The 11704-nt window shown below is 43.0% G+C and overlaps 1 gene segment (V, D, J or C); it reads left to right on the top strand.

The window, feature by feature from the left end:
• The first annotated feature begins 1903 nt into the window (after window positions 1–1903).
• LOC103231394 (T cell receptor alpha chain constant-like) overlaps window positions 1904–11704 on the top strand; it is a 50573-nt gene continuing 40772 nt past the window's right edge. Inside the window, 1 exon segment of the C gene segment in view lies at window positions 1904–3823. Coding sequence covers window positions 3811–3823 — 13 coding nt within the window.

Below are 11704 nucleotides of genomic sequence, written 5' to 3'. Positions count from 1 at the left end.
TTCCCTGGAGGCTGGATTTGGTTATCAGGTCTCGGGGCAGTTTGATAAATTGTACTAACGCTGCAATCACTGTTTTTCAAAGGTCCACAAAGCACGTTGCGGCTTTGGGAAAGGCAGAGATAAGAAACAAAGCTTTGTGAGAGAGACAGAAACAAGCCCATGAAAAGGGAAGCTACCAAAGTAATGGCATAGCCAAGGAAGTGTGTCCTCAACAGATAAGAGGCAAGAACCCTATTGAGTCGATGCTTGTGTCATCTGGTAGAATTAAAAAATAAGGCGAGTGAGCTGGGCGCAGTGGCTCACGCCTGTAATTCTAACACTTTGGGAGGCTGAGACAGGTGGATAGCTTGAGGTCAAGAGTTTGAGACCAGCCTGACCAACATGATGAAATCCCATCTCTACTAAAAATACAAAAATTAGCTGGGTGTGGTGGTGGGCACCTGTAATTCCAGCTACTTGGGAAGCTAAGGCGGGAGAATCGTTTGAACCCGGGAGGCAGGAATTGCAGTGAGCTGAGATCGTGTCACTGCACTCCAGCCTGGGTGATAGAGCGAGACTCCGTCTCAAAAACAAAAAGAAAGAAAAACAGAAAAATAAGGCGAGTGGACTGAGGGCTCAAGTGAAGAGAGGGGCAGCAGGAGTTCCACGCTTGGCATGGCTTTCTTCCTCTAGGAGAATAGCAGAACAATGTAACTTTTTCTAGAGAGAGAACAGAACCCTTGAAGTATCACATGGATGGGCTTGCTTGTTTGGATAGCCCCCTTCCTCACCGCAGGTCCCCACATGGACTTCACCCCCTTACCTAGGCTGGCCAAACCAACCCTATGGGAGAGGCAGAGAATCCCAGGACTAGGGAGGGCCTCCCCACATCCACTAGATTATCTGTAATAAAACAGAATATTCATCCGAGTTGTGAAGCTGTCAGGGAGCAGGTAATCGTGATGGATTATAAAAAGCAATATTGAAAATTGTACAAGCTATCTCCACACCTGGAGAATTCAGTGGATTTTTTGGTTGTTATTGGGGGTTTTTTCTGTTAGAATTACAGAAACAGGGATGCTTTCCTGCAGGCACCCTATTTGCAAAAATGTCTGCCATCTCACATTTCAATAGTATTTCATCAACAGTTCTCTGCACATGAACCAGCTGTGACAATAAGGTAATGTGGCTGATTTGTCAACAAATCAAGTTCATACATTTCAATGAGTGGCCCAGTCAAAGCACTCAGCTTGAAGCATCCAACACTGTCCATTGCTTGCCCCCTCACTGAAACCACCCTCAAAGGTCAAAACACTTCCTTTTTGTAGCATCCATGATGGCTGTATCTTTTAAAGGTGGATTTTACTTTTATTGATAATCAAAATCCTTTCAGAACCAAGACTATTAAATTTAGGAGGGAATCGACTAGTTACTGATACTGTTTTGGATCCAAAAATAGATGTGACTATAAAATAATGTCATGGGTTTGTTCATGTGGCTCATAAGTTGGCTCTCAGGGGCAATCCTAGGTGGAATATTTCAGAGGGTTCAACAGTCATTTGGATATTTAAGTCCTCACATGTTCGCTAAATCAGCCTCTTTAATTAACAAACACGCATAAAGATAGCATGAGATTGAAGAACTTTTGCAAACTCAGACCCAATAGAAGCAGTGAAGACTTTCTCTATAAATTAAGATGTAATCCCAAATAAATTACTTTTAGAAAAATATGAGGTCAAGGCCTTTCAATGGGGAAAGTGCCTGTAATGCCGTATTCATTCATGGAGAGTAAAGCTGCTTCCATAAATGGTAACATTGTGTTGGTTTATGTAGAGACTCATAACACTGTGACTACCTCAGGAAACTACAAATACATCTTTGGAACAGGCACCAGGCTGAATGTTTTAGCAAGTGAGTATTACAGACAAGACAGGCTTTATTTTAAAGTTGTTGGTGTTCATGTTTGAGGGACAAGGGAAGGTAGGACAAGGGAAGTACCCGTGTAAACTGTGCAAGCTAAAATCACTGCTATCTGAAGTGGCAATTCTGGGTCCCTCTACTCTGGACAGGAGGGGTGAAGGAGAGCTCTGAGGCTTACCATGATGGACTTGCTGCCAATTTCATAAGAATTGTATACATCACTAGAAATATGTTTATGACTTGAAGGTCTCGAGAAACTCCTGTAAACACAACAGGAGTTCTGTGTTCTTTATTCTCTTCTTTTAAAACTATATTCTCACTTTACATTTTTTACTCATTTTTCTGCCTCTTTTTATGCCCCTCTCCTCTGTGCAACTCAATGCTTCATCTGGGCATTCATGTTTTGAGAAATCATCTCAAGGGGAAATCATGTCCAGATCCTAGCATGTCACTCAAAGCTCTCTAAAATCTGGGCCCTTTCTGTTCTCCAAATTTATTTCCAGCGATTCCCTTTCATGAATGCTCTGCTCCAGGAAAACTAGGCATCTGCCTCCCTTGAATATTTACACATGCCCACACCTGTACCCTGTGTCCATCCATCAGACATCCTGGACCCACCACCTAAAACAGGCTTGCACAGGTGACAAAATTTGGTTTCACCGTCTCTCAGCCTTGAAACCCAGCATAGGCATTACCAGATTTAGTTTCATAGGAATGGTATGAAAAATTATATCATTTTTTAATTAAGCAGGCCAAGGTGAGAGATCCATCAGACAAAGAAGCAAAGTAGGAAGGAGAGAGATGGCTTCTGTAATGGGTTTGGAAAGGAGAGATCTGTCCCTGAAGTAACACTAACATAATCTAAGTAGGAGATTTACAGGCTGCATGTTTGTTGGTTTCCCTTTGGAGTGCTCCATCCCTAATGCCAGTTGTTAAGCCCCTGGTCCTCAATGTGGCCGGGGGTGAGGAAGTGGGAGGAGACCATGCTGGCCACTCAGTGGTGGTGTCCATGGAGTTTTGGGCTCAGACTTTCTGTGAGGTACCTCAAAATTGAGAGAAGCTCAAAAGGATCATGCAGGAAAAATGGGAGAAGCCACCTTCTTAGTCATAAGAGGATTATTTCTGATTAGTCCTTGAGCTGTGTTATGTCCTGGGGAAGGGATGGTAAGTGGAAAAGTCTCTCCTAGGACAAGGATAGGCAGTGGTGAAAAGTCCTTTTCCTGGTGACTAGCAAAGCAGGGGATGAAAAGATCTGGAGCTGGAGTCCAGGGTGGATTCCAGGGCAGACAATTGCATAGGACTGTCTTGAGTTCTGTGGATTGAAAAGGTTGGGCATCCCTTCAGATGTTCCTGAGCTGACTTTGGTCAGAGGTGCTTGGCTCGAGCACCCAGAAGGTGTGATTAGCACGCCAACCCCTCCTGCCAGGTAGACCATGACAGCTTCCCTCAATCCCTCCCACTGTGACAGCAGTCCCTCTGACTGCTTTTGCTTTGGTGCTGTGGACATAAACTGTCCCTACTATGTCCAGTAGGCATATAATTTTATATGAGGTATATAATTTTCAGAACCCTGGAGAATTATTATCTAAAACAACAGTGGATATGCTAGGATTTTGGCATTCACTATTCTGGGCCTGTGCAGGAAAACTCTTTGTTTAGAACATGTAGAAAGACTATCCTTTATTTATCCAGTATGGAAACAGTCCTGAAATCCAAACTGATACTGGGATCCTGTGCCAGGTTATTACTGTGACAATTACTTAATATTCTCTGTGCTCATGATATCGCTCCTTCCAGAAGATCTTTAGGGAAAACTTAGTTCAGTTTCTAGGAGGTTTTTGCTCAGCTGAAGATCACTGTGTGAATAATAATGCAGGCAACGTGCTCACATTTGGAGGGGGAACAAGGTTAATGGTCAAACCCCGTGAGTATCTCTGCTGAATCCATAATGAATGCTCTAATTTCAAAAGGAAGCCATAGCACTGAGCTCTGTTTTCTGTTTTCTCTACTTAATTTTTTTATATTCATTCTAATGGTTACATGTTATCAATACATGGCATATGTATAAGTGAAAATGGACATACATATAACTACCTGGCATGGGAACAAATGTGCTGGAGAAAAACAGATGATTTCTTGTCCTTTTTGTCTTAACCATTTGGGTCAGAAAGTCTGACTGAGTAGAACATGGGCTGGGTGAGCACTGCAGTGGGGGAATCCTTCTCCAGCGGCTTTGTCAGGATTATGCTCCTTGCTGGCCTGGTCAGAAGGCAGCTTTGTCAGGAGGTGGAGGGATGAACTAGTTAACCTCAGAAGAGCCTTTCCACCCTGACCGTGCTGTGAATAGACCGCCATAATAAACAGTCTTTTCCGCTGCCTCTGGCCAGGGTCCCAGCTGGAGGAGAACGCCGGCCAGATTTGGGGATTGAAAGGGATTTCCTGATACACATTGGCCTGGTCGGTTTTGGTAAAGCTTTCTATGACTGTGTAATGCTGGCAACAACCGTAAGCTGATTTGGGGATTGGGAACAAGCCTGGCAGTAAATCCAAGTGAGTCTTCATGTTAACTCTGTCAAACCTGTCTGTGCAGTTTGAAATATCTCAGAAATTGCCTCCTTCTTTTTAGCCCTGATGTTTAAAATATCTAGTTATGGCTAGGGTTTTCTTCCTGTCCACCAAAGCTGAACCCTTGCCTACCCCTCCATCAAAATAACTAGGTAGAGGGATCCAGATGAACAGGGTAGGAAGGCCATTGGAGTGTTCGGCTGTTTTCTTAGACAGCAAACATATTCGTGCATTCCAAAAAAGCCTGTCTGGGAGCACTGAATGTTACAGAAGGTGAGAGTGTGCAGCACATTTCATGGCCGCTTTAGTCTGCACTGTGGCAGCCTCACCGTGGGCCATTGGTAAATACGCCGCTTTCCAGCCAAAGACAGGTCAAGTGCTGGGAACTCTCAGGACTCACAGTCATGCTCGTGACCATGCTAGAGCACATCGCCCCAGTGTGGATTATCCAGAATGACTCAAACTTGCCATATAACGCCTGCATCTCTCAGTTCTCTTTGGCTTAGAACCTTATTGTGGATGTGCTAGAAGTAACAGGAAAGGAACTGATTTCATCCTAATTCTGGCCTTTTCTGAGAAGTTATTCTCTGCAAGAGTCTTCAGGAGCATCTTACAGACCACTGTTCAGAATTTTGTTCCACACACCAAATTGTGTTCCCAGCAGTGTTTGCTGTGGCTTTGACTGAGGCCAGGTCCTGAGTCAGTTTTGGAGCTCCAGGCTTGGCAAAGCTGGATAAGGGCAAGGGGAGTTGTCCACAGAGCCAAAGGGCTTCAGGAAAGACATCTTGGATACAGACGTTAATGAATTTCTAAATGGGCTTCTATGTGCTAACCTGATAAGATTCTCTGGGGAGAAGGTCATCCTTACCTTTGCAGCTCTAAATATAAGACACATGTAGGAAAAAAAAAAAAAAAAAAAAAGGAATGCGAAATGTCTGTTACAGTGCCAAAATGAAGATAATGGGTATAAATATTGGATTTCTTTTAATGTTAAGTTTATGAAATGTAAGTCTTTCGGAAGAACTATCTCAGGATATATTTATTAGGTCAATGAACTATTTTATCAATGTGACTGGTATACACACTTCAAAGGAGAACCCAAAATGGCAGGCAGAGGAGAGTGGCTAACGAAAGGTATGGCATAGAGATTAAGAATATGAATTTTGGAATCAAACTGTTCAGACAAATCCTAACTCTGCAGGTTACTTAATCTCTTTATGCCTCATTCTTCTCATCTGTAAAATGGGGATGGTAATAGTACCTAGCTCACTGAAATGTTATGAGATTTAAAGAGCTAATACCTGTAAATGGACCTTGCATAGTGGCAGGCCGATAGAAAGTTTTCAGTTAATATGTTTTTATTGCTACTATGTCAGGTTGCTGGAGGAAAGGGAGAAAAATGGAAATGATCCCTATTGATAGTTTTTGTAAAGTACAGCATTAGAGTGTGCCTCTAGCAACACAGACAAACTGATCTTTGGACAAGGGACAACTTTACAAGTAAAACCAGGTAGGTCTGGATGTTTCCAAGTGAACTGCAGTTATCCACTCTGTTCATTTCTTGTTTAATCTTCTCTGTCTCAACTTCTAACCAAAGACTCTTACTCTTAGGTTATATTTTCCTTTTAAAGTAAGTAGAATGTGTGTAAAGTCTGGTTAATAGGGGCTTTTCTAACTCACTTGGTTTCAGCTAGAGGCAAAAAGAGGGGTGCATTGGATCTGGAATTCCTAGGTTAAGGCTGAGAGAATGTCAGTTTGGCTGACTTGGAAGAAATAAAAACATCAAATGTGGGTGGTTCACACAAAAGAAGGTGATTTTTCATAATAATATACTAAAGTAGAATCCACCCTTGTGAACACCAGAATTATTCAAGTTCTGTCTTCCAAGGAGAAAACGGGCAGCATGGAAATGGTATGTTTTTGTTTGGGGGAAGAAAATGGGGAGAGAGAGAGAAAGGGGACTATTCGTTGTTTGGATTGTTAAGAAACATGGAAGACAGCACTTCTCGTTGGAAAGTTTTTCAAAGGTTATCACCAAGCAGAAGTCCAAATGTGTGTAACATACCCCTGGCAAACTTCATAGAAAAAGGAAGCTGGGAGCAGTGGCTCTCACCTGTAATCTCAGCATTTTGGAAGGCTGAGGCAGGAGGACCACTTGAGGCCAGGAGTTCAAGACTACCCTGGGCAACACAGTGAGACCCCCATCTCTACAATAAATAAATAAATAAAATTTTAAAAAAAAATAGCCAGGCATGGTGGCATGCGTCTGTCATCCTAGCTACTGAAGAGGTTGAGGCAGGAGGATCACTTGTGCCCAGGAGGTCAAGGCTACAGTTAGCCAAGATCACACCACTGCACTCAAGCCTGGACAACCAAGTAAGATCCTGTCTCTAAAAATATGTATTTAAAAATATGAAATAAATAAGTTAAATAAGGAGGAAGGAGAGGAAGAAAATTTAGCTTAGTAGGAAAGTGTTTTTGTACTGGGCAGAAACGCTGTGTCAAACCGGGGTAAACAACCTCTTCTTTGGGACTGGAACAAGACTCACCGTTCTTCCCTGTAAGTCCTTACCACTTCACAAAAAAGCTCTTAGTCTGTAATGACGAGTCCTCACATCCCAGACACCTAATGAATTTCTAAATGAGCTTCCATGTGTTAACCTGATAAAACTCTCTAGGGAGAAGGTCACCCTTACCTTTGCGGCTCTAAATGTAAGATGTGTTGTAAGAAAAATTGGGAACCGTTCATTGCAGTGCCAAAATGAAGACCGTGGTTACAAATATTGGGCTAGTTTTAATGTTAGGTTTATAAAATATAAGCCTTTCTGAAGAACCATCTCAGGGTACATTTATTAGTTTGTGTCTATACAGCCCAATTGTCCAGTTACTTTGATTAGTGTTGGTAACTGATCCAGATATTTAGGGACTTCCTTGAGAAAACTTTTTTGTGCTCAAAATTGCATGAATTGAATGTCACATTACCTAAATAATTGCCAAATCTGTTTTACTTTGTGCTGTAGAGACTCAGCCTAATAAAAACAAATGCTGTTGTGCTTTTTCCCAGTCTGTCTCCTCTCCACACAGAAAGTTTCCCTTCTACTAAACGGCATCTCTTCACACGAAGAAAAGATACCCAGCAAGCCATCTGACTTATTGCTGCTGCTATTTTGCATTTATATGACTCCTTTCCTTAGAAGAGCTTAAGACACTTTATACGACTTATTAGCTAAACAGATTGACAGCCTAATTAGGAAGAGAGAAACAGATTCTGAGTATCTTTTTGTGGCTGCCGTTCCTGCCCCCTCGTGGAGAGCATTTGGTCAGATGGCTCTTTGAGACAGAAATAGGACAGGGACGTGGTCTCTGTTTGTGGTATGGGGCGTCTCAGCTGCACCTAAGAGGTTGTCACAGGAGGTAGAACAGTACTAAATAGGTCAGGGCAACTGACACAGCCAGGAAAATTTCTTTCCCCTAGAACTTGTGTGTGCTCACCAAGCAGAGTGTGACTAATTTTGACATTCGTTGTTAGTGTATATCTACCCTTCTTGCCTTGGTTTTCAGACCCTTCCTCTCTAGATCCTACTCCTTCCATCTCCAACTCCTGTATGCAAATCCCTGCTCTCTCCTTTGAATTCCTGACTGCTGTGCCCATGCCCAGCACCGGCACCCCCACGCACACTGCTGCTGCCTCTGTAACCATCAGCTGTATTTCTGAGCAGTTTCCTAGCTCCTTCAGTGATCCTCAAATGGCCCAGGGCCCTGAGGGACTCTTTCCTGAGGGTTGGCCCCAGCAGAGCCCCTGCAGAGGTGGAGGTGGCCACCAAGGGACACAGACTGTCTGCATGAAGGCTGGAGCTGGGCCCAGGATAAGGAAAAGCCTCAGGAAGGAAGGGCTGACACGAAATAAGGAATACCATGGCGTCCATGATATGCGTGTCTGACTCTTCTCTCATGCCTGAGAAGCTTTAGCTTCCACCTTGGGACATAAAACATGTGGTTATGAAGAGATGACAAGGTTTTTGTAAAAGAATGAGCCATTGTGGATAGGCTTTGGGAATGTGTTGCATTTCGGGTCCGGCACTCAAGTGATTGTTTTACCACGTAAGTATATCTTTTCTCATTTCTGTGGGCTCTTATGTCTGTAAATCACATAGAACAGTTCTTTACACACACACACATACACACACACACACACATTTTGCAGTCACTGATGAGAAACAGTCTCTGGGTCTACCTACACAGCCAGTTTTACCATTAAGATGGTCAAATTCATTTTTTAAAATAACTTTGATTGGTTCCACTTAATGCTGCCAACAGCCAAGGGCATTAGCATGTCGTGGGAACCTAATCTATGCTCACTCACTGCTGTGGGAGGACAATCATTTCTTCTCCTCCCCTGGCAGTCAGACTTCAGAATCCAGCTGACCTTTTCCATGCCTGTCTCTTCTGGCAGATTAAGTGGTTATTTCCACTAACTTTCTTGTGGAAAAACACACAAGACAGATATATTCTCCTTCAGTTTTTACTAAGAAAGCTTTGTGGTTATTATTTCGACAATAAACTTCAGCTAGCATAGTCCCTGCTATTCATGTTAATAATATCCTGACTTGAACCATCATATTTTCCCCACAGTATTCACAATGCATTTCAATGCTGCAACCCACTGCACCATCCTCGGCCCTTTTATCTTCACAATGTTCTCTAATAAGGTAAACAGGGTCATACATCATCAAACGTATGTCACAGACAGAAAAGCTGACACACAGACAAGTTAAATAGTTTAAGTCAAACCAAAAGAAATCATACCTGGGATTAGAGCTTGAGATTCCCCATCTTCTTACAGTGAACTGTCTTAAGCTATCACTTAATGCATTGAAAACATAATAAGCACAGGCCATAGGCATTTTCAGAAGATGAAACTTGACTGAAACAAAACCTGACTGTTTGATTGCTTTGGTGTTTTAAATGTATCCCCAAATCTTCTTTGCTATTGATAGTCATTTGGTGCCAGTGACAGGGAAGAGCAGAGGGGCTTAGGAGGTTTTTGTAGATCTCAGTATCACTGTGTCTTATAATGCCAACAAGCTCATCTTTGGGACTGGGACCAGATTACAAGTCTTTCCAAGTAAGTACTAGAAACCAAGGAGCCATTTTGAAAAGGTGTTTTGTTTTTCTGTTTTTCTTTTCTTCTTCTTTTTTTTTTTTTTTTGAACGAAGTTTCTCTCTCTGTTGCCCAGGCTGGAGTGCAGTGGCATGATCTCGGCTCACTGCAATCTCCACCTCCCGGGTTTGAGCGATTCTCCTGTCTCAGTCTCCCAAGTAGCTGGCATTACAGACACCCGCCACCACGCCCGGCTAATTTTTGTATTTTTAGTAGAGACGGGTTTTCACCACGTTGACCAGGCAGGTCTTGAACTCCTGACCTCAGGTGATCTGCCCACCTCGGCCTCCCAAAGATTACAGGCGTGAGCCACTGCCCCCAGCCTGAAAAGGTGTTTTCTATAAACAGGCACGTTCTCATAGCACTGCAGGTCACCCTTCCCAACTCTGAGCTCTGTAGGGGCCTTTAACACCTACAGCTGCAGAACCCTCTTTAAACCAATTAATCTATACATGAGCAATTTAACTTATATGTGAACACCATGGTGCTGACTAAAATCTTAGCAGCAGTGAAAAGAAGGCACTAGAGCGTCAGATGCATTATGACTCTAAACAAATGATCTGTTTACCTCTTTTGCATTTTTATTTAAAATATCAGGGAAGGTGAAGCAAGCTCAACTTCTCCAATTTGAAAACTGTTTCTGAATTATGCTTCCCTTGTATGCAGAGAGACCTAGATTGACTTTGGATGTTTGGTCATTCGATTTCATCATCTGTGTCTGGAATCTATAATGGGCAAGGGAATCAAATGTAATTAAATGAGCAAATAATCTTCAATAGCCAATATTCCTACGTTGTTTCATTGTTTTATGTGCTTTGCTCTAGACATTTTATCTGGGCTTTATCTCTAATAGGATCCCCGGAAGGACAGTGAAGGTTTTTGTGAAGGTTTTTGTTAAGGTTTTTGTGTCTGTGTGGATAGCAACTATCAGTTAATCTGGGGCGCTGGGACCAAGCTAATTATAAAGCCAGGTAAGTCTCAGAGATGTGACTGTAAGGGAGAGGAGACGCTAGTTGAATAATGCACAGAATATAGCATGCAGATTATATTTTTAAGAACAATTCAGCCTGCCGGAGACAATGCACTCGACCCAAATGGGGTCTCCACTCCCAGTGAGAAGCAATGTCAGCCACCAACTCTTTTGTTTGGGATAGTAGCTTCTGGAATGAATAATGCTTAAGTAGCCCTCTAAGAGAGCAGAGCTGGGTTGTTAGGGAATATCTAATTCCCTCTGATATGGTTAAAACTCTTTCCCAAGGACAGAACCAGCTGCATTCCATTGGAAGACCAAATTCAGAGAAAAAAGAAAGGGTCATAGCCAAAGACGGTGAAATTTTCAAAGGTGAAAAATAGCAAGTCTGCAGCTCTCCTGACATCCTTGCCTCAGGCTGCTGTCCCACATGGAGAGTAGATGCCTGCAAAGCTCTCAGTCACTGCTGGAGTCACTCAGGGTTCTGGGCTTTGGGATGTAACTTAAATGACAGTGTCAGGGCATGTCAGGGGAATATGAAGGCTGCAGCAATGCCTGCAAGTCAGCTTTTGCTGCACTGGGACTGAGATGTTCTAAGTCTGGAAAGACGCAAAGCTGTCCTCACCCCATCCTGCTGTGCCCCTCCTTGAGGGTTAGTGTAAGGCTCTGAAGGACTGTGTGAATTATGGCGGTACTGGAAACAAGCTCATCTTTGGAACTGGCACTCGGCTTGCTGTCCAGCCAAGTACGTAAGTAGTGGCGTATGTCAGGTGGATTCTGTGTCCACTGCAAGTGGGAAGCGACAGCCACCCTTTGGTGGAAAGGTCTGAAGGTTGACTTTGTTCACTGCTGTCATCTCTTATCTGCTGTGATATAGCAGGCTGTCCAAATTTCCCATTCTCCTGAATGGCACACCACAGTCAGGGAAGGGGAAACATGCTAATTTTATGATAAACCTCAGGGGAGAAAAAGACTACTGTGGGAAAATTTAGTTGAGAAAATCGAATTGTTCTCTACTAAATGCTGCAGGTTTTATGCTTCTGTGAACCCAATTTCCCAGTCATTCATTGAACCTGAACATACCTTTACCTGGGCAAATACAACCTCTG

The sequence above is a fragment of the Chlorocebus sabaeus genome, chromosome 29 (genome assembly GCF_047675955.1).
Source record: "Chlorocebus sabaeus isolate Y175 chromosome 29, mChlSab1.0.hap1, whole genome shotgun sequence".
Taxonomy (NCBI): Eukaryota; Metazoa; Chordata; class Mammalia; order Primates; family Cercopithecidae; genus Chlorocebus; species Chlorocebus sabaeus.
Note: the sequence above shows the minus strand (reverse complement) of the source record. Positions and strands in the feature narration are given on the sequence as shown.